The sequence below is a fragment of the Myotis myotis genome, unplaced genomic scaffold (assembly GCF_014108235.1).
Source record: "Myotis myotis isolate mMyoMyo1 unplaced genomic scaffold, mMyoMyo1.p scaffold_m19_p_5, whole genome shotgun sequence".
NCBI lineage: Eukaryota > Metazoa > Chordata > Mammalia > Chiroptera > Vespertilionidae > Myotis > Myotis myotis.
Genome location: NW_023416357.1, coordinates 39,994,852 through 40,021,756, shown reverse-complemented (window position 1 = coordinate 40,021,756; position 26,905 = coordinate 39,994,852). Strand labels below are relative to the sequence as shown.

At 42.6% G+C, this 26,905-nt stretch overlaps 2 protein-coding genes across 3 annotated transcripts in view; both read left to right on the top strand.

Moving 5' to 3' along the window:
- The window catches only part of FAM169A (family with sequence similarity 169 member A), a 56,185-nt gene that overhangs the window by 25,179 nt on the left and 4,101 nt on the right, over positions 1-26,905 (top strand). For both annotated transcript variants that reach the window (XM_036310924.1, XM_036310925.1), the window contains 6 exons: positions 3,846-4,025; positions 6,509-6,637; positions 9,005-9,117; positions 13,611-13,650; positions 14,276-14,426; positions 17,559-17,715. In XM_036310924.1, coding sequence (XP_036166817.1) covers positions 3,846-4,025; positions 6,509-6,637; positions 9,005-9,117; positions 13,611-13,650; positions 14,276-14,426; positions 17,559-17,715 — 770 coding nt within the window. The remainder of the gene's footprint in view (positions 1-3,845; positions 4,026-6,508; positions 6,638-9,004; positions 9,118-13,610; positions 13,651-14,275; positions 14,427-17,558; positions 17,716-26,905) is intronic.
- Positions 21,842-24,825, top strand: LOC118657025 (SH2B adapter protein 1-like). Its single transcript, XM_036310923.1, is given in 5 exon segments — positions 21,842-22,470; positions 22,472-22,587; positions 22,590-23,906; positions 23,909-24,049; positions 24,052-24,825. Coding segments are annotated over 5 exon segments (2,043 nt in total). The 5' UTR covers positions 21,842-22,375; the 3' UTR covers positions 24,426-24,825.

The following is a 26,905-nucleotide window of genomic DNA, read 5'->3' as shown; positions in this document are numbered from 1 at the left end:
GAATCGAACCTGGCACCCTTCAATCCGCAGGCCAACGCTCTATCCACTGAGCCAAATCGGTTAGGGCAACTATTTTTTTTTTTTCCTACAAAGAAAACCCAAACATAAAATATTTTGGAAAAACATCCCATAACATATACTAAAACACTTTGTGATAGAAATATTTTTTACATATCAGGAAAAAGAAGTGTACCAGCAAAGTGATAAAATCTTTATTAAATACAGGTCTAGTTGAGTGAAAGCCTTATGCTATTACTTACGATATTTTAATTAAATAGCAAATCAGTATATGGGGATAATAGTTGGGATATAAAAATAGTCTTGGAATAAAAAAGGAGGCTTTGTTTATGAGGTTAAATCTTATTACAGTACAGTGAAATTTAAGAAACTATATAAATTCTTTTTTGCTTGAAGTAAGAGATTGCTATGAGGGACTTATTTATTTTTTGGATTAGGTAGATGTCAGATTATTAAAAAATAGTTTTATACACTAGTTTGTTGTGTGATCTTTGGCATATGTGTATTGTATTCTGAAGTCAATTAAAAGAGCTGCTTAGTACTCCAGCTGAAAGAAGTACTTCTAGTAGGGAAGTGGCAGTAGTGATAGAGAAGGAAACTGATTTGAGGGAGCTTTTTGTGTGGTGACTCCATTGCCTGTGTGGGAAGGGATAGAAGAGTAACCAGTGATGAAACTTGAGGGTTTTGGCTTGGATGCTTAGGTGGGAAACTGTGAACTAAGATTGGGAATACCGAAGAGTGGACTTGGTAATACTTGAGTTCAGTTTGACATGTGAACTTCATTGTGCCTGTGGAACACATAAGTAGGGATAGTACACAGTTAGAAATGTAGGTCGGGTCACATGGGGGGAGGTGTGGATGTTTATGTGGGCCACAGAAGTCAACACATTTTTAAAGTAAGGATGAGATCTGTCAAAACCGTATCAAGTGAGTATATGTGTTTGTGAATATTGGCATGGGGATGTACGTAAGTTACTGAAGTCAGCCTGAGGTAACCAAACAAACATAACTGTGGAGGGAGTCTGCCAGCTACCTGCTCAGATGTGATCATTGGTCTCCTAAAAGTTAAAAAGGAGGTGTGTTCACTTCTGCAGCACATACACTACGTTCAAAAGGAAGTGCTAGTCTGTTGGGAGATAAAAAGAAGAGGAAAGTTAGCGGAGGCTGCTGGCTAACCAAATAGTTGTGCTTCCTCTTCTGTATTCTAGTCATTGGTCAGCAGCTGCCCAGTTAGAGATGATATTTTCTAGTCACTTGCACAGTTGGGTGGGGCTGTGTGATTAGTTCTCCCCAAAGTAATTAAGGAAATGATATTTATGACATCAGGTCAAAGTGGTTAAGATGCGTTCCTCTTCATAATTTGTCTGCTGAATGTAAAGGATTCGAGGACCTAGGGGGTGGGGAAGCCACAGATAGAAGGAACCTGAGTTCCTGTGGTGGTACTTTGCATTTCCATATCAACTTTAGGATCACCTTCTCAGTTTCAGGAAAAAAATCCAGCTGGGATTTTGAGTCTATACATCAATTTGGGGAGTATTGACATCTTAACAGTGTTATATATTCTGATTCATGAACATGAGATGTTTTTGCCATTTATTTAGGTGCTCATTAATTTCTTTTAACAATGTCTATACTTCTAAGTTTACAAGTTTTGCACTTCTTTTGTTAAATTTACTCGTAAGAATTTTATTGTTGATGCTATTGTAAATGGAATTATCTTTTTTTTTTAAGTATGTTTTTATTGATGTCAGAGAGAGGGGAGAGAGGGATAGAAACATCAATGATGAGAGCGAATCATTGATCGGCTGCCTCCTGCATGCTCCCCACTGGAGATCAAGCCCTAAACCATGGCATGTGCCCTGACCTGGAATAACCGTTACTTCCTGGTCATGGGTGAATACTCAACTACTAAGCTACACCAGTGGGCAGGAACTGTTATCTTAATTTCATTTTCAGAATGTTCATTGTTGGTATATAGAAATACAGTTGATTTTTGTATGTTGATCCTGCAACTTTACTAAACTTACATGTCGGTTTTAATGAATTTTTAGTGGATTCCTTAAGGTTTTCTATATATAAGGTTGTGGCATCTGCAAAAATAATTTCACTTTTTTCTTTTCAACCTGGTGCCTTCTATTTTATTTTCTTGACTTATTACCCAACCTCTAGTACAATGTTGAATAGAAGCGGTGAGAGTGAACATTTTTGCCTTGTTCCTAATCTTATAGGGGAAACATCCAGTTTTTCACCATTAGGTGTGTTGTTAGCTGTGGGTTTTTCATAAATCGCTTTATCAGGTTGAGGATGTTGAGTATTTTTATCATGAAAGGCATTGGATTTTATCAAATACTTTTTCTCCACTTATTGAAATGATCATGTGGTTTTTGTACTATTTACTGGTACGTTTACATGAGGTCTTCCTTTGGAGTAAATCTCAGGAATTACAGAAATTAAAGGTTAGTGGACATCAGTATTTGGATAAATGGTAGAAGCCCTGGGAGTAGGTGAAATTATCCAGAGAGAGCATATAGAAAGAGAAGGTAGTCAAAGAGGAAACTTAGAGGAATATAAATATTTAATTACCATGTGCAATAAATTTAATGTAATGAAGACTTCACCTAAGGTAGCAGTTGTGGTTTTGCTGTACTAGGTAATTGTGCTATTGTCTACAGCTATTGACGTGTCTGACGATCTCTGGTAACGTGAAGTTTTTCTTCCCTTTATTTGATTGCCTTTGTATAACCCATATACAAAGTATAACTATTTAAGGTGTAGGCAAGGAAGAGAATCAGCATGGTTTGTTGAAATGAATATGTACAGGTGGAGCCAAAGTAGGCTTACAGTTGTGAGTACATGAAACAGTTTATTCTTGTATTATAATTTACTAATTATTGCATTATTTTCCAAACTGATGACAGTGCTGGGAAGCAAGATCTCAACAAAAAATAATGCTTCCCAGTATGATAGTTTGCAGCTTCTTTCATGCATTTGGATTAAGGAGGGAATGTAAGGAAGATTACATGAAAAACAAGTTGGGGATTGAGCTATAGGCTAGTTAAGACTATGTGTTCTTTTGAGGGTAGCGAGGCTTCTAAGGGCTCTGAAAATGAGCATTTCAAAGGTATGTTAATATAGATGCGCAAAAAACGATGGACAGAGCTTGCTTAAGGCAAAGATAGACCTCTCACTAGAGAAGTTATATGCCTGGGGTGTGACTACCCACCATGACCTGCCCAGTTTGGAATTTTTGATCAGATCACCCTGTGAGGTTACTTTTTGTTAGTGTTATTATAGCACCCCCTTTAAAAGTGTTTAAAAAGAGATTATTGAAACAGCTTTATTTATAGCCCCCCAAATTGTAAACAACTCAAATGGCAGGAGCCAGGCCAAGGTGGGCAAAGGGAGAGGAAATGGGGGGCATCTGTAATAACCTCAACAACAAAAATAAATTTTAAATATAGTAAATAAATGGATTTCAGTTAACCCATATCATGCATACTATTAAGTACTGATAGACATAGCATGTACTCGATTTCAAAATCATTGTGTTGGGAGAAAGAAACCAGACACGAAGAAAACATACTGTATGATTCCATTTATGTTATTCTAGAAAAGTAAAAGCAAATTTGTACTGGCAGAAATCAGAGACCCGGGAGGGATGGATTGGCCGTAAAAGGGATGGAGGGAACTTTTTGGGATAGCACTCCATTTATATCCACTGAAAAACCATTTTTAGAAAGACTGTTAACTCATGTTTTCTAAAAGTATATATATATATAGGTCTTTCAGTGTGAAAAATTGTTGGCTTTCTGTTCTTATGATTGCAGGAAGCATATGTGCCTCATTTCTTACCCAAAGCTACCAACTGCCAGTTCTTGATACAATGTTTATAAGAAAGAGCTATCGAGGCAAAGATTTTGGGCTTCATATGCTGGAGGACTTCGTTGATTCCTTTACAGAAGATGCACTTGGCTTGCGGTATCCACTGTCCTCTATAATGTACACAGGTAAATGGAATAAGTGAAAAATGTTAAACTTGTCTCTGACTAGTTTCTGTAGAATATTGTAAATGTGCATATAACAATATTAAATAAATTTTGATTATTTGATACCCTAGGCCAGTGATGGCGAACCTTTTGAGCTCGGCGTGTTAGCATTTTGAAAAACCCTAACTTAATTCTGGTGCCGTGTCACATATAGAAATTTTTTGATATTTGCAACCATAGTAAAACAAAGATTTATATTTTTGATATTTATTTTATATATTTAAATGCCATTTAACAAAGAAAAATCAACCAAAAAAATGAGTTTGCGTGTCACTCTGACACGCGTGTCATAGGTTCGCCATCACTGCCCTATGGCTTAATTTTGCAAATGTGTCCTTATCTCACTATATATTATATATATAATTTTTATATATATATAATAAATATATTATATATATAATTTTTATATATATTATATATATATTGGGGGGTATGGTAGCTTTTTAAAAGATATGAACTTTAATTTTTTTTAAACTGTTTTGTTTTTTAAATATTTTTTTTATTGATTTCTGAGAGGAAGGGAGAGGGGAAGAGAGAGAAACATCAATGATGAGAGAGAATCATTGATCAGCTGCCTCCTGCACACCCCCCACTGGGGATCCAGCCCACAACCCGGGCATGTGCCCTCACTGGGAATGGAACCATGACTTCCTGGTTCATAGGTCAAGACTCAACCACTAAGCCACACTGGTCAGGTAGAGCTTTAACTTATATACCATAAAATTCACCTTTTTAAAATGTTAATCCTCACCCAAGGATATTTTTTCCATTGATTTTTAGAGAGAGTGGAAGGGAGGGTGGGAAGGGGGAAGAGAGAAAGAGAGAGAGAGATAGGAGAAACATTGATGAGAGAGAGACACATAGATTGGTTGCTTCCTGCATGCGCCCTGATGGGGGCTGAGGATTGAACCTCCAGCCCAGGCATGTGCCCTTGACCAGTAAACAGACCCAGGCACTGTCCATTCCCCCATTTCTCCATTACCTAGTAAACACTAAAACACTAGCTGCTAGGGCTTATCTGCCTTTTTTGTAAGAGTTATCTGAGTGGGTGCGAAGTGGCCGCCAATAGTTTTGGATTGCATTTGATGTTGAACATTTTTTCATGTGCTTATTGACCATTTGTATATCTTCTTTGGAGAAATGTCTATTTATATTATTTGACCACTTTTGGGGGGGGTTATTTGTCTGTGGTAGCTTTTAAATTAAAAAAGAAAGAAAGAAACCTCAGACATATATGAAAGTATAAAAAGGTAAATACTTATGTACCACTAGCATGTACCATCTATGAGAAATGGATCCTTTGCCAACACAGTTGCACTCCTACCTAATTAGCTTACTCCCTTCCCTGAAATAAGCATTGTCCTCAGTTTGGCATTTTTCCTCATGCATTTCTTAGACTTTTAAGATATATATGTACATCCTCCAATAATATGTCATATTATTTTTAATATTTTAAAACTTTATATAAATGAAAGGTACTGTATGAATTCTTCTTTAGTTTGCTTTCTTTACTCATCTTTATGTTTATTAGATTCATTAATGTGGATTTACATAGCTCTATCATTTTCAGTGCTGTTTAGTATTCCATTGTATGGCTATACTATGTGGTGATATTTTAAAAACTATTCATATTTATCTTTATAAATTTATATTTGCATTTGTATAAAGGCCAAACAACTGTTTTTTCTTCATGTAGTAAGATTTAATCCTGGAAAGTAATTTATTTGAAAACTTCAATAAAATATAATTTACCATCAGATGTTTATTTTCACTAAAAATATATTTTCTAGGTTTCCTCTCTCTTTTTAATATTAAAAATCTAGAAAACAAGAACCAAATGTTGCATCCCCATTTTGAATTACAGTTTTTCTCTAGACCCATACATGTGAATGGAATGAATCCTTGTATCCCCTTTGATAATTTGAACATAGATTACTGCTTTACTAACTTTGGGGAGGAATGGAAATTCATCCACTATAGGAAGAACTCCTCAGTACTTCACTCTTTGTTCTTTCATTTTGAATTTAGGACCAAGTTTTGTAAAGTTCCATTCAAAAGAAACTGTTGGGATTTTGTTTAGGATTGCATCAAGTTTACAAAATAATTTGGAGAGAATTGGTGTTTTTACACTATTGAATCTAACAATCCTTTTATTTAGTTCTTCTTTTATGTCCCTCAATAAAATTTAATAATTTTCTTTTTAAAGGTTAAACACATCTTTTATTTGGATTTTTATTGCTTGATCACATTAAAACTTTAATATGGAATTTCATTTAGAATTTTTATGTAAATGAGATGACTGTATAATTTTCTTGAGTTGCTTTGGTGTTTTGGTATCAAAAAGTTATGCTAGCCCATTAAGTGAGTTGGCAGCTTTCTATCTTTCTGTTTTCTAAAATAATTGATATTTTGGATTTCTAGAAAATTCTAAATATGTTTTTCAGCTTGCAAGCAGTACTTTGAAAAGTATCCAGGAGACCATGAACTCCTTTGGGAAGTTGAAGGTGTTGGGCATTGGTACCAGAGAATACCTGTCACCAGAGCATTACAGAGAGAAACACTTAAAATTACAGGTAAGAATGTTTTAGTTTGAACACATGTCCCACTTAAAAATAGCAGTGCCTGATGGTAATGGTGCCTTATACTCCAGAGCAGTGGTGTGCTGTGATGTGATCTCTCTAGTAACAGACCCTCTTTCCTAAAGTATGATATTTTGTTATGTATTAATATTAACATTTGAGTCACTAAGAATAGCCCAGCAGAATGTAATAATTGCTGTGTACGAAATAAACAGAGATACTGAAACAGTATAGAATAGGCATCAGGAGATCAAAGATAGTCCACAGTCTCATGTATCTCTCCTCAAAGTCACAAAATACAGATGATTATTTAAGACTCTTTATAATTGAAAGGTTTTATTATAAGACTAGAGGTCTGGTGCACAGATTTGTGCACTGATGAGTGGTGCGGCCTGCAGGGATCAGCCCGCTGTGGGAGCGCCACTCATTCCGGTCAGCCAAGCGGCACTCCCACTGTGGGAGTGCATTGACCACCAAGGGGCAGCTCCTGCATTGAGTGTCTGCCCTCTGGTGGTCAGTGAGCACCATAGCGACTGGTTGACCAGTCATTCTGGTCGTTCTACTGTTTAGTTGCTGGGCTTTTATATATATACTAGAGGCCCGGTGCACAAAAATGTGTGCACTCGGGGGGAGGAGGGCCCCTCAGCCCGGCCTGTGCCCTCTCGCAGTCTGGGACCCCTCGGGAGATAACGCCCTGCTGCCTTAGGCCTGCTCCCGGGTGGCAGAGGGCAGGCCCAATCCCTAGGTGCAGCCCCTGGTCGGGCTCAGAGCAGGGCCGATTGGGGAGTTGGGTCGCCGCCCCCTGTCATTCACAGAGCAGGGCAGATTGGGAGGTTGCAATGCCACCCTCAGTCACGCTCAGGGTAGGGCCGATTGGGGGGTTGGGGCACTGCCCCCTGTCATATTCAAGGCAGGGTCAATGGGGAGGTTGCGGCGCCACCCCCTGTCACGCACAGAACAGGGCCCATCAGGGTGGTTGGGGCTCCTTACCCTGTCACGCACAGAGCAGGGTCCATCAGGGGGTTGGGGAGTTCCCCCCTGTCACGCACAGAGCAGGGCCCATCAGGGGGTTGAGGAGCTCCCCCTATCAGGCACAGAGCAGGGCTGATCAGGGGGTTGGGGTGCCTTCCCCTGTCACGAACAGAGCAGGGCGGATCAGGGGGTTGGGGCGCCACACCCTGTCACATTCAGGGCAGGGCCGATGGGAAGGTTATGGCTCTACCCCGTCAAACACAGAGCAGGGCCCGTGGGGGGGGGGGATTGGGGCGCCACCCCCTATCACCCACAGAGCAGGGCCAATCAGGGGGTTGGGGTGCTGCCAGTGTCACACTCAGGGCAGGTCCGATTGGGAGGTTATGGCTCTACCCCGTCACACACAGAGCAGGGCCCGTGGAGGGGGGTTGGGGCGCCTTCGCCTGTCACACACAGAGCAGGGCCGATCAGGGGGTTGGGGCGCCTTCCCCTGTCACAAACAGAGCAGGGTGGATAGGGAGGTTGTGGCCCCGCCCCCTGTCACACACAGAGCCGCAGGGCGATCAGGGGGTTTGGGCGCTGCCCCCTGTCACGCTGATCCCGGTGCCGGGAGGCCTCTTGGCTCTGCTGATCCCGGTGCTTGGAGGCATATTACCCTTTTACTATATAGGATAAAGGCCTGGTGCATGGGTGGGGGCCGGCTGGTTTGCCCTGAAGGGTGTCCTGGATCAGGGTGGGGGTCCCCACTGGGGTGCCTGGCCAGTCTGGGTGAGGGGCTGAGGGCTGTTTTCAGGCTGGCGGGTGACTGAAGCTCCCGACCGCTCCTTTTTTTCTTTTTTTTTTTTTTTATTCTGGGCCAGCTTTAGCTCTGAGGCTTGGCTCCAGGTCTTAGTCCTCGGCTGCTGAAAGCAGGTATCTGGTTTGTTTGGGTTCTATAATTGAAACACTGTTTCAACTCTAGCTCTGAGATTCCCAGCTGGCTGAAAGCAGGTTTCTGGGGTTTTGTTTAGCTTCTATATTTGTAACAATGTTTCACACTGCAAGCTCAGAGGCCCGCAGCGGCAGGCGGGGAACATTGGAGTCCTCCTTCACTGAAGCAAGTAAGCCTCATGTTAGTTTCAAGCTGCCTGGCTGCCGGCCGCCATCTTGGCTGGCAGTTAATTTGCATACCGCCCTGATTAGCCAATGGGAAGGGTAGCGGAGGTACGGCTAATTACCATGTTTCTCTTTTATTAGATAGGATAGGTAGGGGTGAAGGGGATATCCTACACCTAGATTTTCAACAGCCTTCTATTCATGCTGCTCTGAGGGTTTTTGTGAAAGTCAGAACAATGTTATTAAAACCGAATACTGATTGGGTTACAATTTGTAAAATTCTTCTACACACAGCAATTCCTCCAAATGAAGCTAAAAGAACTACGTCTGGAGGATATGGTCTTGCATCTGTTCCAGAATATGAAGCAGGAACTGAAGATAGTCAGTCTAGTGAGATGCAGCTAACTGTAGGTACACTGTATATTTATTGTAGGAAATAATTTTTGTTTCTTTAAAATAGATTCAGTGAATATTTAAATTTTTAAATGTTATTGTTCATTCAACAGACATGTAATTTCTACTGTATATGTTTTCTGGCATCTTTTAATTGGTTACTAAGGACTTAATTTTCTTTGAAAAATAATTTGGAATTCACATAAAATAATATAGAAGAGAATGAAAATCTGTAATCCCACTTCTCCAGAGATAGCAAATGTTAATATCTTGCATATAATATACATGTATCTGCATACATTTTATGTTTGTTTTCTTTTATGCTAATTCTAACTGCTTTTCTCACAACATTTTTTTGGAGGCTGCAAGGGTGCATAACATAGCATGTTAAGCATTTTTCATGGCATTACTATTTTTCTACTGTTTTTAAATATGATTGTTAAACAGCAGCACACTAGCCTATTATATGTAAACTAAAGGCCAGATGCACGAAACTTGTGCAAGGGGCTCAGCCCTCACAGCCAAGGCAGCTTGCCTCGGCCCTCGCAGCCCTGGTTTTGTCTGGAAGGTCGTTTGGCTGTCTGGTCTAATTAGCATATTATGCTTTTATTATTATAGATGCCATCATTTATTTCCTTACATACTAAGTTTTACATTTATAATGTAACTAGAGTGCTGGGGTTCCACCCCAGCAGGTCCAGGGGTCCCCAAAGGTGTGGACGGAGTCAGCGAAGAAGGAATGACACGGAGAGGGCGTTCAGATGATCATCATAGCGAGGTTCTCTAGCCAAGTTCTGGTCAGGATCTCCAGTGAAGTTCTGGTTAGGATCTCCAGCCAGGTTCTGTGTCCATGTTCTCTTGCTAGGTTCTCCAGCAAGGTTCCCCAGGTTCCCCAGCCAGGTTCGGTCACCAGATTCCGTAGCCAGGTTCCTCAGCCAGGTTCTGGCTAGGTTCTCCAACCAAGTTCTGTAGCCAGTTTCTGTCCAGGATCTTTTGTCATGTTCTCTCCAGCGAAGTTCTTCTGTCTCTAGGTTCTGTCTTCTAAGTTCTGTCTTCTAAGTTCTGTGTTCTAAGTTCTGTGTCTTGCTGTCTTGTTACATCTGTATTTATACCAGTTGATTCAATCCTATCAATCTCTATTACAAAGGTTAGGGCGTTTCTTATCTCCATTCCAGGGAGTAAAGATTATGTAGCTTAAGCATGATTGTTCGTAGTTAAAGTGATTAATTACCCTCCTGGCACTTAGTTAAGAGGTTTTATTCCCTCCCTAACTTCAGGGGAAAATCCCTACCTGGGGAAACAACCTTTCTCAGAGACCTTGGTTAAAACACATAGTGCCAAGAAGGTGAGCAAACATATTAAGAACAGTATGCCATATATGCCAGGTCCCTTGAAACAGCAAGCATGGACCAGCTCCCGGCACTAGAGGCCTGGTGCATGACATTCACACACTGCCAGGGGGAGGTCCCTCAGCCTGGCCTGTGCCCTCTTCGCAGTCCGGGACCCCTCAGGAGATGTCCGCCTGCCAGCTTAGGGGCAGTCAGACATCACCCTACGGGTCCTTAGTGCTGCCATGGAGGCAGGAGAGGTTCCCGCCACTGCTGCTGCGTTCTCCAGCCATGACCCTGGCTTATGGTTGAGCAGCGCTCCCCCTGTGGGAGTGCACTGACCAACAGGGGGCAGTTCCTGTGTTGAGCATCTGCCCCCTGGTGGCCAGTGTGCATCATAGTAACTGGTTGTTAGGCTGTTTGGTTGATTTACATATTAGGGTTTTATTATATAGTATGTACACATTTGTACATGCATCATTGTGCATATGTTATTATTTCCTTGCACAGATAGGTTTGTAGAAGTGGAATAAGTAGTAGGCCAAAGGTTATGAAGTTATGTGGGAACTGTGAGGCTAAGTTTCAATAAGTGTATGCTAGGCCTTTGTAGAATGAAATGCACTTTGCAAATACTAGGTAACCTGAAATTAGAAGGGCAATTCCCATTACTGTGGCTTTCTACTTTCCTAGAATTTCCTTGATATTAGTTAAGATATGGGTCTATCGATGGGATTCTAGAAGTCTGTTTTTATGTAGTGTTTTTTGTGGTGGCGCTTATTACAGCTATATTTGTTTTGTACACACTATCTGATATATCTTTTGTGAGTGTTGAGTTTGCCTATGTAAAGTCAGGTGCATTTCAGAGACACATGCTTAGGGGAATTATTTGTTCCTCTTATTTCCTGTTTTAATTAGCATAAGTGAAGAATTTCAAAGTGTTTTTAAGGATAATATGAATAATAACTATATATAAAGAATTAGAGTTTTTAAATTTTTTTCTACATTTGGAACTTCAAACTTTAGAATATGCCCCAATTCTATTATATTGCAGTCTAAATTCCTCAGTTATACTCAGATTCACTTAGTTTTGGTCAGATATCATGAAACCAGGTAAGTAGAAAAATCTAATATTCCCATATATGCAGTGATATTAATTATTTATTTTAATATTAAACAATTTTAAATGTGTCATTTAGTGAGAATATATTAAAATTACACTAGGTCAAGGTTGGCAGCATGAATTAGATTTTTTTATTTTAGAACTTCATATTCTTTATAGTACTGGTTTAATAATTCAAGGAAAATATTTCTCATATTAAGCTACTTATTACATCTCTCTTTTTATCAGTAACCACACGGGGAAGTAGTTTTATTTGTTTATTTTTACTACATGATGTATTTTTTAGCTTTATTGAGGTGGTATTGACAAATAATTGTATATCTTTAGGGTGTCCAACTTTGTTGTTTTTTTAATATATTTTGTTGATTTTTTACAGAGAGGAAGGGGGAGAGATAGAGAGTTAGAAACATCAATGAGAGAGAAACATCGATCAGCTGCCTCCTGCACATCTCCTACTGGGGATGTGCCCGCAACCCAGGTACATGCCCTTGACTGGAATTGAACCCAGGACATTTCAGTCCGCAGGCCGACGCTCTATCCACTGAGCCAAACCGGTTTCGGCATAGGGTGTCTAACTTTGTTTTGATATACATATACATTGTGAAATGATTATCACTACATGATTTATTCTTTAGATGATGGTATTTCTATTTGCTTTTTCCTATTTTTGGACAGAAAACATTACATGTACTTCACTTTTTGTACCTTTTATTTATTTATCTTTATGTCTTAACCTTGTCTAGTTGAACTATAGGCTTCTCGAACACAGGATCTTTATCTTATCCATCACAATTGTTCCTTTGTGTGTGTCCTATAAACACACCTTGAAGTGTAGGTGCCTATAATATTGTAGAGTTTTGATAACTGTGTGACTGGATAGCAGTTTATATAGTAAAGTGGGTACCTTGGCACGTGCTAGGCATATAAATTATGGGTCTGTTAAGCCTGGGTAAAGCAGATGGTCCATTATTAGAACAGATAGGTGAACAATTACACTATAGGATAATAATGGCCTTAATAGAGCATACATACAGCAAGTGATTGCAGGTACATAAAAGAGAATGTATGACTAACTCTATGCAGGGACTGGAATTGGTGAAGTAGTAACTGAGTTGAGATGACCTTTAAGAAGTGTGTGGGAGTTCTGTGCCAAACGTTGCTAGGGCATTCCAAGGGATGGCATGGATGAAAACACAGAGGCGTGAAAGAAAATGGCATGTTTGGAATGGAAGAGCATTTGGTATTGGAAAAGTTGGGAGTTTGTATTTCAGGAAGCGATAAACTATTACATTTTATTTTTTGTAATGCAAAGGAGTAGCACAATTTACAGATGGGAAGCACCACTGTCATCAGGGTGGAGAGGATTACGGGCGTGTGGCTCGAGTGAGGGATGCCAGCAAGGAGGCTATTAGAACAGTTCATGGTGAAGATGTAAAAGGCCTGAACTAAAGCATTGGAAATACAAAGGAGGGGGCAGTTTTGAGAGATTCTTAAAGTCAGAATTGACAGGCTTTGTGGTTGATTGAATGAGGGATAGGAAGAAGTCATTACTGTCTCACAGCCATTCTGGTTAGACTGAATTATTACTGTCACTTAACCAAGATAGGGAATACTATTGGGAAAAGATGATTAAAATGATATTGTTCAGTTTGAGACAGGTTGGATGTGAAATTAGATGGAACATCCACTGGGGAGATATCTTCTTAGAAATAGAGCTTTGGAAGTTGGGGGAATTAACTTGTATAGATATTGAAGTGAAGGTAGTAGATAAAATGACAAAGGGAAAGCATGGATTGAAAAGAGAAGGTAGCTGAAGACAATACTGGAAACTCCAGTGCTTACCACTAAGACATGAGATGGCTTGATAAGTTCTTAGGCTCATAATAAACTGGGCTGTAACATAGCCTTTTTATTTCTTACGTAAGTTTAATTGAATAGTGAGTACAAAAAGTGCTATTTGAAAATGTTTTAAAGATTTTCTTTGACACTGAATAAAGTAGATCCACAGGGAGAAAAAATACTCTACAACATTTGGTTTTAATCTGTATCTCTATTTTAGATTGATTCTCTAAAAGATGCCTTTGCAAGCACTTCTGAAGGTAAGAAATCCAGCCGATCTATTAGAAAGTGTTTGAGACACTTGGAATTAGGTGTGTGTGTGTGTGTGTTCCTTAGAGCAAGTGAAGACTGACCCAGCTCTAAAGTCTACTTCTGCATCTAATGCCACCATTTCCACTGATTTTGCTGTGTGAACAGAGAGAGCTATAGTACCTCTCTTCCTCATTTTCTTACCTATAAAATACAAGACAGTAACATCTGCCTTGTTTATTTCCCAAGATTAAACAAACCCCATTTCTACTATATTGCAGTCCAAATTCCTCAGTCATACTCAGATTCATTTAGTTGTGGTCAGATATCATGAAACCAGGAAAAGTAGAAAAATCTAATCTTCCCACATATGCAATGCAACTAATATTTTATTTTAATATTAAGCCAAGTAATTTTCTATGTATCATGTAGGGAGAATATATTAAAATTACACTATGTCATAAGGTTGGCAGAGATTATTGGGAGAGAATATAAATGAAAATGCAAAAACTCAAGACACCATGGAAATGTGAGAAACGAATATTAACAAAGTCTGATATGAGAGAAAGGTAGTGTGTAATGGTGGGGATATATGTAAACTAGCATAGTTCTTGCATGGCTGCTGTTTTTTCTTAGGTCATGATAAAACACCAGTTTCCACTCGGACTCGAAGTAGTCATCTGAAGCGGCCAAAGATTGGAAAGCGGTTTCAGGATTCTGAATTTAGTGGTTCTCAAGGGGAAGATGAAAAGATAGCTGAGACTTCACCTACAGCTTCAGTAATTAAGTAAAGTATTGTTTATTTTACCCTCATTATTTTGTTTATTTTATTTGTGTATTATTAATATTTAGTATTATTATATTGTTCATGTAGCAAATGACCTTGGTATAGGAGTTTGTATTTGAATTTTTCTACAAGATAATTGGTTACACTTACCAGTGGTGTCACTTTGACAATGTTATAGGGAGAATTTGCTAATAAGAGAGTGGAATAAACTCATAATTTAATCTCATAGGCATGAAAATCCAGGAGAATATTCTATTGATTATCCCAAATGTGTCATTATCTCCAGCTTTGAATTTGACAGTAGCTGTAATTTTTAGTAATGCTTGGGTGTGGTTAATTTTGGAAACCCTCAGTTTTACATTATAACGGATTCATTTCACTGGGGTATTGGATATAACATAAGTTAGTGGTAACTATAAATGGTGCAGTCAACTCCTCTAATCAACAGAACACATGGGTCAGAGCTTTTCCTCTATCTTCCTTTGAAGCTTAAGAAAACAAGATTTTTAATTTTATATTTAAAGTACACTTCTTCTGCCCTACTAGTCCTACCAACTGTTCCTGAATCAGCCATTCATAGTTTTGCCATTTTAGCTGTGAAATTATTTTACTCAGGTAGAGAATTTTGTGTCTATATTAATTTCCTTATGTAAATAATTTTTCATTTGTGTAATTGCATCAGCATGTAAATATTTTATTTTTGTAAAAAATTCATGTTAAAGACAATATAAATAGATATTTAAATCTAGTAATTTGTGAAAAGAATAATAAGAGTTTAGATAATTATGGTTTTCTCATGGAGCCACATTTTGATGTAATATCCTTTTTAGAAGGAAATGCAACAATGTATTTTAAATTGAACATCTCAGAATGATGTGGAATTCGGTTTGCTTTTCATAAACAGAACAGTAACAGTGAGGCTATATGCTTGAATGCTTACTCAGATACTACGAAGAACGTAATTTTATCTTTGCCCTTGAAGAATGCCTAGTGGTTTCTAATGCATGTATCTGTCTGTGGCTCAGGTTAAGGGCACTGCAGGGTAGATTGTGATGGTGTAATAATAGAAGTGCAAACGCTGTGATGCAGAGGGGAGCGTGCCTCTAATGGAGGGGATGGAGACGTTTGGTATTTGGGCCAGGGCTTCAGAGATAAGTGGTAACTAAATAAGCAGAGTTGGGAGAAGATTTCTAGTCCAAGGGTTCACAAACTGTGGTCCATAGGTCAATTCAGGCCCACTACCCAATATAAATAAAATTTTATTGTAAAACATCCATGCTCATTAGTTTACAGGTTTATTATGATTGCTTTTGAGTTAAGTGGCAGAGTTGAGTAGTTATTCAGGGACCATATGTCCCACAAAACATAAAGGAAAGTTTGCTGAGCCTGGCTCTATGCCATGGATGTCCAGAGAGTTTCCTGTAATGAAGGAAATGTCCTGTGTCTGCCTGCCCAGTGTGGCAGCCACTACCCATGTGCCATTCGAGCACTTGAAGTGTGGTTGGTGCAGCTGAGGAACTGAATTTGTTATCTCATTTACGTTTAATAACAAATAGGAACACATGTCTTAACGGCTACCATATTGCATGTGCAGAACTAGACTACAGGAATAACATGAACAAAGGCACAAAACGAAGAGGAATGTTGATACGGATATATAAGGTAAATGGTAGTGTAACTGAAACCAAGTTTCAACTGCCTGCTGCCACAGAAGCCAAACTCGTGAGACAGATGCTGGTGAAAAGGAAAAGGGTTTATTCAAGTGCTGGTCATCTGAGAAGATAGGGGATTCTTTGTCAAAAGCCCATCTCAACACCTCAATGCAGACCGAGGTTTTTATAAGGAGGAACAGGGAAAGTAGAACAAAGAAACCACGGTGAGGGAGTTGAGTAGTTCTGTACATGCAGGCCAGCACAGTCCATTCCGATATGAATCTCGAAACTGGTGAAGTGATGGTCTGGTGTGCATCATCCTGGTTCATCGTTCTGGTTCTGCATCATCCTGGTTCTCTGGTTAAAGATTAGCAAGTTTCCCAGAACTGGGAAGACTGAAGGGCAGAGTCTGCTTCGTCTGCAGTTAGTTTCTAGGATTCTTATACAAACATGCTCTTCATCTGCAAGCTACATATTAGTCAGAATCAGCATTTACAGGAACAGTGTCAAAAAGAACGGTGGGGTGGGTTACAGTTTCTCACTCTTTCAGTAGTATCTAGTAGGAGGTAAGAACATAAGGGTCTGGTCTTGTTAGGCTTTAAAGGGAGATATCCCTTATTCTCTAAGCCATAGAGAACTATCAGAGTTTTCTGAGTGGGGCTGTCACAGGTACAGATATGTATATGAGAAACACAGCTCTGAAAAACTTAACTAAAGAGTAAGTGTTAAGATGAATTGGGTGCCCTAGTTGGTGTGGCTACGTTGGTTGAGTGTTGTCCTGAGCTCTGAAAAGTTGCCGGCTCGATTCCCAGTCAGGGCACATGCCCAGGTTGTGAGTTCAATCCTGGTCGAGGTGTGAATGAGAGGAACTGATAGATGTTTCTTTCACATCACTATTTTCCCCAACTCTTTGTCTGTCTGTCTGTCTATCTATCTATCTATCATCTATCTATCATCTATCATCTGTCTATCTAGAAAAGATGAATTGGGGAGAAGTTACTGTGAGAATTCTCCAGAGAGAATTGGGGCCTGAAAATGGTAATAGTAAGTTAGGGATATGTTTGAAAGGCATTTCGGAGGTAGAACTAAACCGTATCATTTATGGTCCAAATTGATTTTTTTTTGAGAAAGAAAAGGGGCTTTATAATATGCCAATGCTGGGATAAAAGCTTTAAACTGTATGGTCCCAGGTATACTAGGATGTGGGTTTACTTTAATAGAATAAGATATTATCAGATATGGATAAAGGAAAGGTCTTGTTTACATGTCTGAAAATATAGTGATGTTATTAATTGAACTGGAGAACAAGGTAGGAAAGAACAAATTTATAGGATGAAGAGATTGGTCTTGGACCTGTAAAATTTGAAATTGTTGACTGAACAACACTTAGTTGATTCTCTGAAGTGTTACTTTATTAACAGATTCCTGAAATTTATATTCATCCTTAAGAAAACATGTAAGAATTTTGTTTTGCTTTTAGATTGGAGTCTACTTCACACACATCAGAGAGCTCAGAAGAATTACTAGAAGAAGAACATTCACAGAGTGTGGTTGAATTTGAGGACGGAAGTAGTGATAAAGATGCTCATTCAACACCTAAAATCCAGTCACATCTGGAGAAGCAAGATGGTGAAAAGGTAGGAGATCACTATTTATTCCATAAATAAAATGAATGGAAGTAAGCGAAACTTTAACTTTCTTAATCTACCTTATGGAACTAGTTGGAATACTTTAAGGTCCAACAGGTCTTCAATTGCAATCCTAATTTGGTTAGGAGGATATGAATGAGTTTCCCAGAAAAAGAAACATATTTGACTGCAAATTCCTGCTAAAATAACTAATTCATTTTTTTAAACACCAGAAAACATACAGGAAAATTCTCTGTGACTAAGTAAACTCTTTATCTCACTTGTTTTCTTCAGCTCCTCAAATATTTATCCGTACCTTCTTTTTTCTTCTCTATTAATTTCTTGTTCTTCTTTTTCTTAAATAGCTTTAATCTTCTCTCTACAGATTCCTTATTTCTTCTTTCATATGTGCTGAAGTTTCTTTAAAAATCTTTTACCTGCTTGCTTAATCCAGCCAGCAGCTAAACAAGTGAAACAACATTACCCATTTTATTTTCTTAATTTACACCAATTTAGCTTCCCTCTATTTCTTGAAACTCTGTTTTTAAATAACTTTTTTTCTTGTAGAAAATTTGGAAAACAAAGTACATATTTTAAAAAGAGACTAATGGGTTGCTTCCATATATTGGCTCTTGTAAATAATGCTGCAATGAGCATAGGGGTGCATGTATTCTTTCAAATCAATGTTTCAGGTTTCTTCAGATACATTCCAAGAAGTGGGATTGCTGGGTCATAAGGCAATTCCATTTTTAATTTTTTGTTTTATTAATCCTCACCTGAGGATATTTTTCCATTGATTTTTAGAGAGTGGAAGGAAGGGGGAGAGACAGAGAAAGAGAAACATTGAAGTTACAGAGACACGTCGATTGGTTGCCTCTCACAAGTGCCCTGACCAGGGCTGGGGATCGAGCCTGCAACTGAGGTACGTGCCTTGACCAGAATCGAACCCATGACCCTTCAGACTGTGGGCCAACATTCTATCCATGGAGCCAAACTGCCTAGGGCCCATTTTTAATTTTTTGAAGAACCTCCACTGTTTTGCATAGTGGTTGCACCAATTTGCATTCCCACCAACAGTGCAGAAGGTTCTTTTTTCTCCACGTCCTCTCTAACACTTGTTGTTTATTGATTTATTGATAACTTTTTTGATAGGTGTGGGATGGTGTTTCATTGTGGTTTTGATTTGTGTTTCTCTGATGATTAGTGATGTTAAGCATTTTTTCATGTATCTATTGGCCTGTATGTCCTCTTTGGAGAAGTGTCTAGTCAGGTCTTTTGCTCACTTTTTAATTGGGTTATTTGCTTTTCTGGTGTTGAGTTATCTGTGTTCTTTATAAGTTTTAGATATTAACCACTTATCAGATATATCATTGTCAAATATCTTCTCCCATTTAGTAGGTTGTCTTTTTGTTTTCTTGATGGTTTCCCTTACTGTGCAAAACCTTTTTAATTCGATGTAGTCCCATTTATTTTTTTCTCTTGTTTCCCTTACCCAAAAAGATATTTCAGAAAACATATTGCTAAGAGAAATGTGCGATATTTTACTGTCTATGTTTTCTTATAGCAGTTTTATGGTTTTGGGTCTTACATTTCAGTTTTTAATCCATTTCGAGTTTCTTCTTCTTTTTTTTTTTTTAACTCTTTTTCACTTAGGCAACGGTCACATTTTTAAAAAAATATATTTTATTGACTTTTTACAGAAAGGAAGGGAGAAGGATAGAGAGTTAGAAACATCGATAAGAGAGAAACATTTATCAGCTGCCTCCTGCACACCCCCCAGTGGGGAAGTGCCCGCAACCAAGGTATATGCCCTTGACCGGAATCGAACCTGGACCCTTCAGTCCACAGGCCGATGCTCTATCCACTGAGCCAAACCGGTTAGGGCTCGAGTATTCTTATACTAGTGGCCTGGTTCAGGAAATTCGTGCACAATAAAAGGGGATTAATTAGAGGAAGTATTTCAATAATGCTATTTGCCCTTTCTCTATAATAGAAGAGTCAGAGATGAAAGAAAATTAGTAAAATGTATATGAAAATCTTTTCAGAGTCTGGGGCGCACCATGGGACCCAGAGTCAAGTCCCCGCCCACCCACATGCGCCTCAAAATCATGCGAGACCAAGACCCGGCCGGGCACCCTCCCCCATTGGGCTAGATCCAGACCCAGCCGGTCCCACCCTTGTCAAGCCCTGCTGGGTGGGGGGTGCTGCCTGAGGTCCCCTGGCCCAGCACTGGGGTGGGGGGTGCTGCCTGAGGTCCCCCAGCCCAGGTCGGGGAGGGGGGCACACCTTGAGGTCCTCTGTCAAGCCCCACCAGGTGGGGGACATGGCCTGCGATCCCCTGTCAAGCCCCGCTGGGCGGAGGGTGCGGCCTGAGGTCCCCCGGCCTGGCGCTGGGGTGGGGGGTGTAGCCTGGGGTCCCCTGGCCTGGTGCCGGGGTGGGGGGTGTACCTTGAGGTCCTCCATCAAGCTCCGCTGGCGGGGGGCGTCGCCTTAGGTCCCCTGTCCCAGGTTAGGGGGCACGGTCTGAGGTCCCCTGTCAAGCCCTGCTGGGTGGGGAGTGTGGCCTGAGGTCCCCTGTCAAGCCCCACGGGGGCAGGGGGGGCGGCGGAGCCTCAGGTCCCTGCTGACTGCTCGTTAAGGCTTATTACGGGAACTCAGCCTCTGCTGTGGGCACAGCCATCTTGTGTTACGGGACCCCTCTCTCCCCCGCCCCCTCCATTGTGGGTGCCGCAATCATTGTGGTGGAGTGACGGTCAATTTGCATATTCCTTCTTTATTATATAGGCTGTGGTTAAGAAGGTGGTCTAGCCACCCCAGTGCCCATCAATACATGAGTGGATAAAAAAAGCTGTGGACATATATATACACAATAGAATACTATTCAGCCGTAAAAAAGAACAAAATTGTACTTTTTGTGACAGCATGGATGGACCTAGATGGTATTGTGCTAAGTGAAATAAGTCAGGCAGAGAAAGATAAATACCGTATAATTGCATTTATATGCAGAACCTAACGAACAAAATAAACAAAAATAAAACAGAACAGACTGACAGTTGTCAGAGGAGAGGGTGGTGAGGGGGCTGGGTGAAAAAGGTGATGGGGTCAAACTGTACAAATTGGCTGGCTGGGTCCTCCGAGAAGCCCTGCGTGGAAGCGGGCGTGGGGGCCCCTGTGGCAGGGGGGGCGCTCGGTGCGGAGAGTGCAGGAGGCGGGGTGACTCCCGGAGACTGCGGCCCCGAGGAATGGGTGGGTGGAGGGTGCCCGGGGGGTAGGGTCGGGTCGGGTCGGTGGGCTGCGGCGGGTCCGGAGGTCCGAGCCTGGCGCAGAGCCTGCACCTTCCGCTGCCCGCCCTTCGGGGACTATCAGAACTGAGCCAAGAGGCAGGTGCACCAGGCAGATGGTCTGAGTCCTGTTTGACAGAAGAGAAACTGAGTCACCAGCTCAGGAGCCGCAGGGTCAGCGGGCCCGAGGGTGCTGGGTCCGCCTGTGGCGCGGAGGGTGGGGTGGGCCTGTGCGTGGAGGTGGCCTCTGTCTGGAGATCGGTTTCTCTTCTGTGTCCGTGCCTCTTGGCTCGGGTCCCCTGTGCTCCATGACTCCGGCATCTCCTGGCTTCTTCGCGTTGGTTTGGGATGGTTCCTGTGCTTGGAGCCACCTGAGTGTGCAGGGCCTAGGCCAAGGAGGAAGGGGAGGGGGGCTGACTGTGGGTCGCAATAGGAGTCTGAGGTTTTGGGGAGACCTTCCTGAGCTATCTTCACCCCAGTCCTGGTGCCAGTCATTTATCCAGTGTAATAGGGGGGAGGAGCGCTAAATTCTATGTCCAGCTCTGCTGTTTGCCAGTTGTAAGACCTCGGGAAATCTCTTCCTTCTCTAATTTCTCTTTTAGAAGATTGGAACCCACAAAGATAGCAATAATGGTGGTCCTTTATTTTGTGCTTACTTTGTGTCAAGCACTGATGTGTTCCACTTAATTCTCCCAATAGATACAAAAACTGAAGCTCAGAGAGGGCATATAATTTGTTCAAGATTACACAGCTAATAGGTGTCAGAGATTGGATTTCATCCCAAGTCTGACTCCATAAGCCATGGCCTTAACCAGCAGGCTAGCCAGCCTTTAGGACACACTCCCCAGTGAGAGAAGAGGGAGGTGAAAAGTTCGAGGACCCCCCGCTCCCTGTTAGGTTTTATTTAGTTCGTGGCCAGCAAAGACTTGCCCTGACCCGACCTCCTAGCCTTTCCTCACCTGGTGCTGCTGCCTCTGAGCTCCAGACTGAAGGGGCAGCAAAGAAGTGGCCTGTGACCATTGCAGGCCTTCTTCACACAGGGCTTGGGTGCTGGGCCCTGGGGTCAGCTTCCAAGACAGTTGCTGTTTCAATCCATCATCCATCCACCCTCCTCAAGGAGCAACCTCCCTAAGAGTTGGATACATGAGGCAGGGTCTCTGAGCTCTGTAGGCCTAGCTCCTCCTAGAGCTGAGGCAGTGAGAGGCTGTGGCTGAGGTTGGTCCAGCGAGTCCCTGAAACCTTTCTGAGCTTCAGTTTCCGCATCTGTTACAGAGGTTATTAAGACTCCCACGGGGAAAGCTGCTGCCGCTCACCCCGTGTCTTCTGGCTGCTTCCCTCTTTGCTGCCCCTCCCCACAGGCTCCCCCTCTGCACCTCCTGGGGACTGTCATGAATGGTGCCCCTTCCCTGGAGGACGGGGCCTTCCCCTCTCCTCCTCCCTTGCCACCACCCCCTCCCCCTAGTTGGCGGGAGTTCTGTGAGTCCCGTTGCCCTGGATTTTGCCCACCGTTTTCGCCTGTACCTGGCCTCCCACCCCCAGTATGCAGGGCCCGGGGCCGAGGCTGCCTTCTCCCGCCGTTTCGCTGAGCTCTTCCTGCAGCATTTGAAGCTGAGGTGGCCCGGGCCTCTGGCTCCCTCTCACCACCCGTCCAGGCCCCTCTGAGTCCTGGTGTGGAGATCCCGCCACATGACCTGTCCCTTGAGAGCTGCAGGGCGGGCGGGCCTCTGGCTGTGCCGAGCCCTTCTCCATCATCTGAGGACCTGGCCGGCCTCCTCCCTTCCTCGGTCTCTTCCTCTTCTACAACCTCCTCCTGGAAGCCGAAGCTAAAGAAACGCTTCTCCCTCCGTTCAGTGGGTCGCTCCGCCCGAGGTTCAGTCCGTGGCGTCCTGCAGTGGCGGGGGACCGTGGACCCTCCCTCCCCAGCCGGGCCCCTGGAGACCTCATCAGGCCCCCCAGTGTTAGGTGGAAACAGCACCTCCAACTCCTCTGGTGGGGCTGGGACTGTTGGCAGGGGGCTGGTTAGTGGTGGAACATCCCCGGGGGACAGATGGACTCACCGTTTTGAGAGGCTGAGACTCAGTCGGGGAGGAGGGACCTTGAAGGATGGAGCAGGGATGGTGCAGAGGGAAGAGCTGCTGAGTTTCATGGGAGCTGAAGAGGCAGCCCCTGACCCAGCTGGAGTGGGCCGGGGAGGAGGGGCAGCTGGGCCTACCTCAGGGGGAGGAGGGCAACCTCGGTGGCAGAAGTGTCGCTTACTGCTTCAAAGTGAAGGAGAAGGAGGAGGAGGAGGAAGTCACCTGGAATTCTTTGTACCACCCAAGGCATCTCGGCCTTGGCTCAGCATTCCCTGCTCTACCATCACGGATGTGCGGGCGACCACAGTGCTGGAGATGCCTGATCCGGAGAACACATTTGTGGTTAAGGTGGAAGGCTCCTCAGAGTATATCCTGGAGACAGCTGATGCTCTACATGTGAAGGCCTGGGTGTCTGACATCCAAGAATGCCTGAGTCCGGGGCCCTGCCCTGCTACCAGTCCCCACACCATGACCCTCCCATTGGCCCCTGGGGCCTCATTTCTTACAAGAGAGAACACAGACAGCCTGGAACTGCCCTGCCTGAATCACTCAGAGAGTCTGCCCAGCCAGGATCTACTGCTGGGACCCAGCGAGAGCAACGACCACCGCCTGTCCCAGGGGGCATATGGGGGCCTCTCAGACCGCCCTTCAGCATCCATCTCCCCTAGTTCCGCCTCCATTGCTGCCTCCCATTTTGACTCAATGGAACTGCTTCCCCCAGAGTTGCCACCCCGCATCCCCATTGAAGAGGAACCCCCAGCTGGGACAGTTCATCCCCTCTCAACCCACTACCCACCACTGGACATTCCAGAAACAGCCACAGGGTCATTCCTGTTCCAGGGGGAATAGAGGGAGGTGAGGGGGAGCAGCCCCTCTCAGGATATCTTTGGTACCACGGGATGCTCTCTCGACTCAAGGCTGCCCAGTTAGTACTGGCCGGAGGCACCGACTCCCATGGTGTTTTCCTGGTACGTCAGAGTGAGACGAGGCGGGCGAATATGTCCTCACTTTCAACTCCCAGGGCAAGGCCAAGCACCTGCGTCTGTCGCTGAATGAGGAGGGCCAGTGCCGGGTCCAGCACCTGTGGTTCCAGTCCATTTTTGATATGCTCAAGCATTTCCGGGTGCACCCCATCCCTCTGGAGTCTGGAGGCCCCAGTGATGTTGTCCTTGGCAGCTATGTTGTGTCCTCCCAGCAGCAGCAGGGTGAGCAGAGCAGGTCTGCAGGGGAGGAGGTGCCCGTGCACCCAAGAAGTGAGGAGGCCGAGAGCAGGCCGGGAACCATGCAGGGGTGTGCGAGGGAGATTGACGCTACCCTGATGCCTCCTGCACCCTCATGCCCTTTGGAGCGAGTGACTGTGTAACCGAACACCTCCCACGACCCACCCCCACCCCCTGAACCCCCTTCATGGACAGATCCCCCACATCCTGGGGCAGAAGAGGCGTCGGGGATGTCAGAAGTAGCAGCAGCAACAGCCACAGCAGCCAAAGAGAGGCAAGAGAAAGAGAAAGTGGGCAGGGGAGGGATCCAGGAAGAGCTGGTCCCCGTGGTTGAGTTGGTCCCCATGGTTGAATTGGAAGAGGCCATGACACCAGGCATGGAGGTCCAGGGAGGCCCTGGATCTAGTGGGGTCCCTAAAGCAACACCGATGGTGCAGCTCCAGCAGTGACCACTAGGAGGCGATGGAAAAGAAGGGGGCCACCCCAGAGCCATTGATAACCAGTACTCCTTTGTGTGACACCCTGCCCCCACCCTTTCTCCACTTTCTTGCTCCTTAGCCCTCAGTTCCTGAGATGGTGGCTGAGCAGGGACATAGAGGAGCAGTAGGAATCCCCTCCCCATATGCTTCCTTACCCTTAATGGCCAAGGGCATATATGTTGGTACAAGAAGAGATTCAAGCCGAAACCGGTTTGGCTCAGTGGATAGAGTGTCGGCCTGCAGACTGAAAGGTCCCAGGTTCGATTCCGATCAAGGGCATGTACCTGGGTTGCGGGCATATCCCCAGTGGGAGATGTGCAGGAGGCAGCTGATCGATGTTTCTCTCTCATCGATGTTTCTAACTCTCTATCTCTCTCCCTTCCTCTCTGTAAAAATATCAATAAAATATATTTAAAAAAAAAAAAAAAAGAAGAGATTCAAGAGTCCCGTTAACTCCCCAGTTCATACACTACAGGCGCCCCGTCCCCTGGGGAGGGGACTTGGGTTCCATTACCTCTCCAAGGGGCTCTATGGTCAGCCCCGCCCCTGGCGGCCATTTCCCCATTATCCCCAGCCCAAGGAGGGGTGAGGGGGAAGGGCTATCAGTAAATATTAAGGTGGTGGTGGTGGTTGTTTTAAACAAAATGGAGAAGAATAAATAAATAAAAGGGTTTATCTCAAAAAAACAAACAAAAAACCCCTACAAATTGGCAGTTACAAGATAGTCACAGAGATGTAGATTATAGCATAGGGTACATAGTCAATAATATTGTGATAAATATGTGTGGGGCCAGGTGGGTACTTGAAACAGCAGAGGACCACTCTGTAAAGTACATGATTTTTAAAACTACTTTGCTGTACATCTGAAACTAATATAGAATAATATTGAATGTAAATTATATTTGAAACATAAAAAAGGTTTATGTGCACCTATCAGTGATGGCGAACCTTTTGAGCTCGGCGTGTCAACATTTTGAAAAACCCTAACTTAACTCTGGTGCCGTGTCACATACAGAAATTTTTTGATCTTTGCAACCGTAGTAAAACAAAGATTTATATTTTTGATTTTTTTATATATTTAAATGCCATTTAACAAAGAAAAATCAACCAAAAAAATGAGTTCGCGTGTCACCTCTGACACGTGTGTCATAGGTTCGCCATCATGACCTAGATGCTTATGGGCATATATATATATTTGTGCTTTTTTCTCTTTTAAAAACTTAATATTAACTGTACATACTTCATTTAACCAGTTTCATTTGTCCAACAATACATTGAGCACATACTGTTATAGGTCACCAGTGCCACTTCCATTGAATTCCAGTGGATTTTCTGACCTAGATTGACTACTCTCTCTTCAAGATTCTCTAGCTCCCTTGCTTTTTAACACTACTATATTTTAACTTCTTGGTTTTCCTATCTCTTAAGTTTTGTTTTGTTTTATTTATTTTTTGACTGTCCTGCTTTTTCATCTAAAAGACTCAGTTCTTGACTTTCTGCTCTTTGGTTCATCCTCTCTCTTTTGAAAATGCATCCAATCTAATGGTTCAATGAGGGGATGACCAATAACTGTAGACTTTCAATATTGATCCAGAGTGTAGTCTCATAATGTTACTTGCCTTCTGAATATTTCTCTTTAGACAGATGTCTTTTATCATCTCAAATTTAGCACAATCGCTATTCTTTCTTATCACTTCTGTATTGAGCCTTGTAAAAAATGTCTTATCTTTCATTCAGTTCCCAAAACTAAAACTGGCTGGACTGAGTTGTTCTCTTCTGTTGCTTCTCACTTTTAGTTACCAGAATTCTATTTTTTAAAGCTTTTGCTCTATTTTTCTCATTTTCTTCCTTTTGATATGTCTTCTGCCTTAATTGGTTCTTTTATGAGTTTTATTATAATTGTTTTCTTTGTGCAAGTTATTTTGTATATCTAAGGCCCTGATTTCAATAGTCCTTTTGGAAATGTTCTTTATATGATTTCAGGGGTTCTATATAATTCAGCCAAATCTATTTCTGAACACTTGAGTGCGTCAGTTTTCTTATTATTAAAATGGTAATAAGATGCCTTCTAATTACGAGAATATCAGTAGGATTAGAAATATTAGACATTAAATAGAAGTCTTGTATATTGATAAACATTGGAA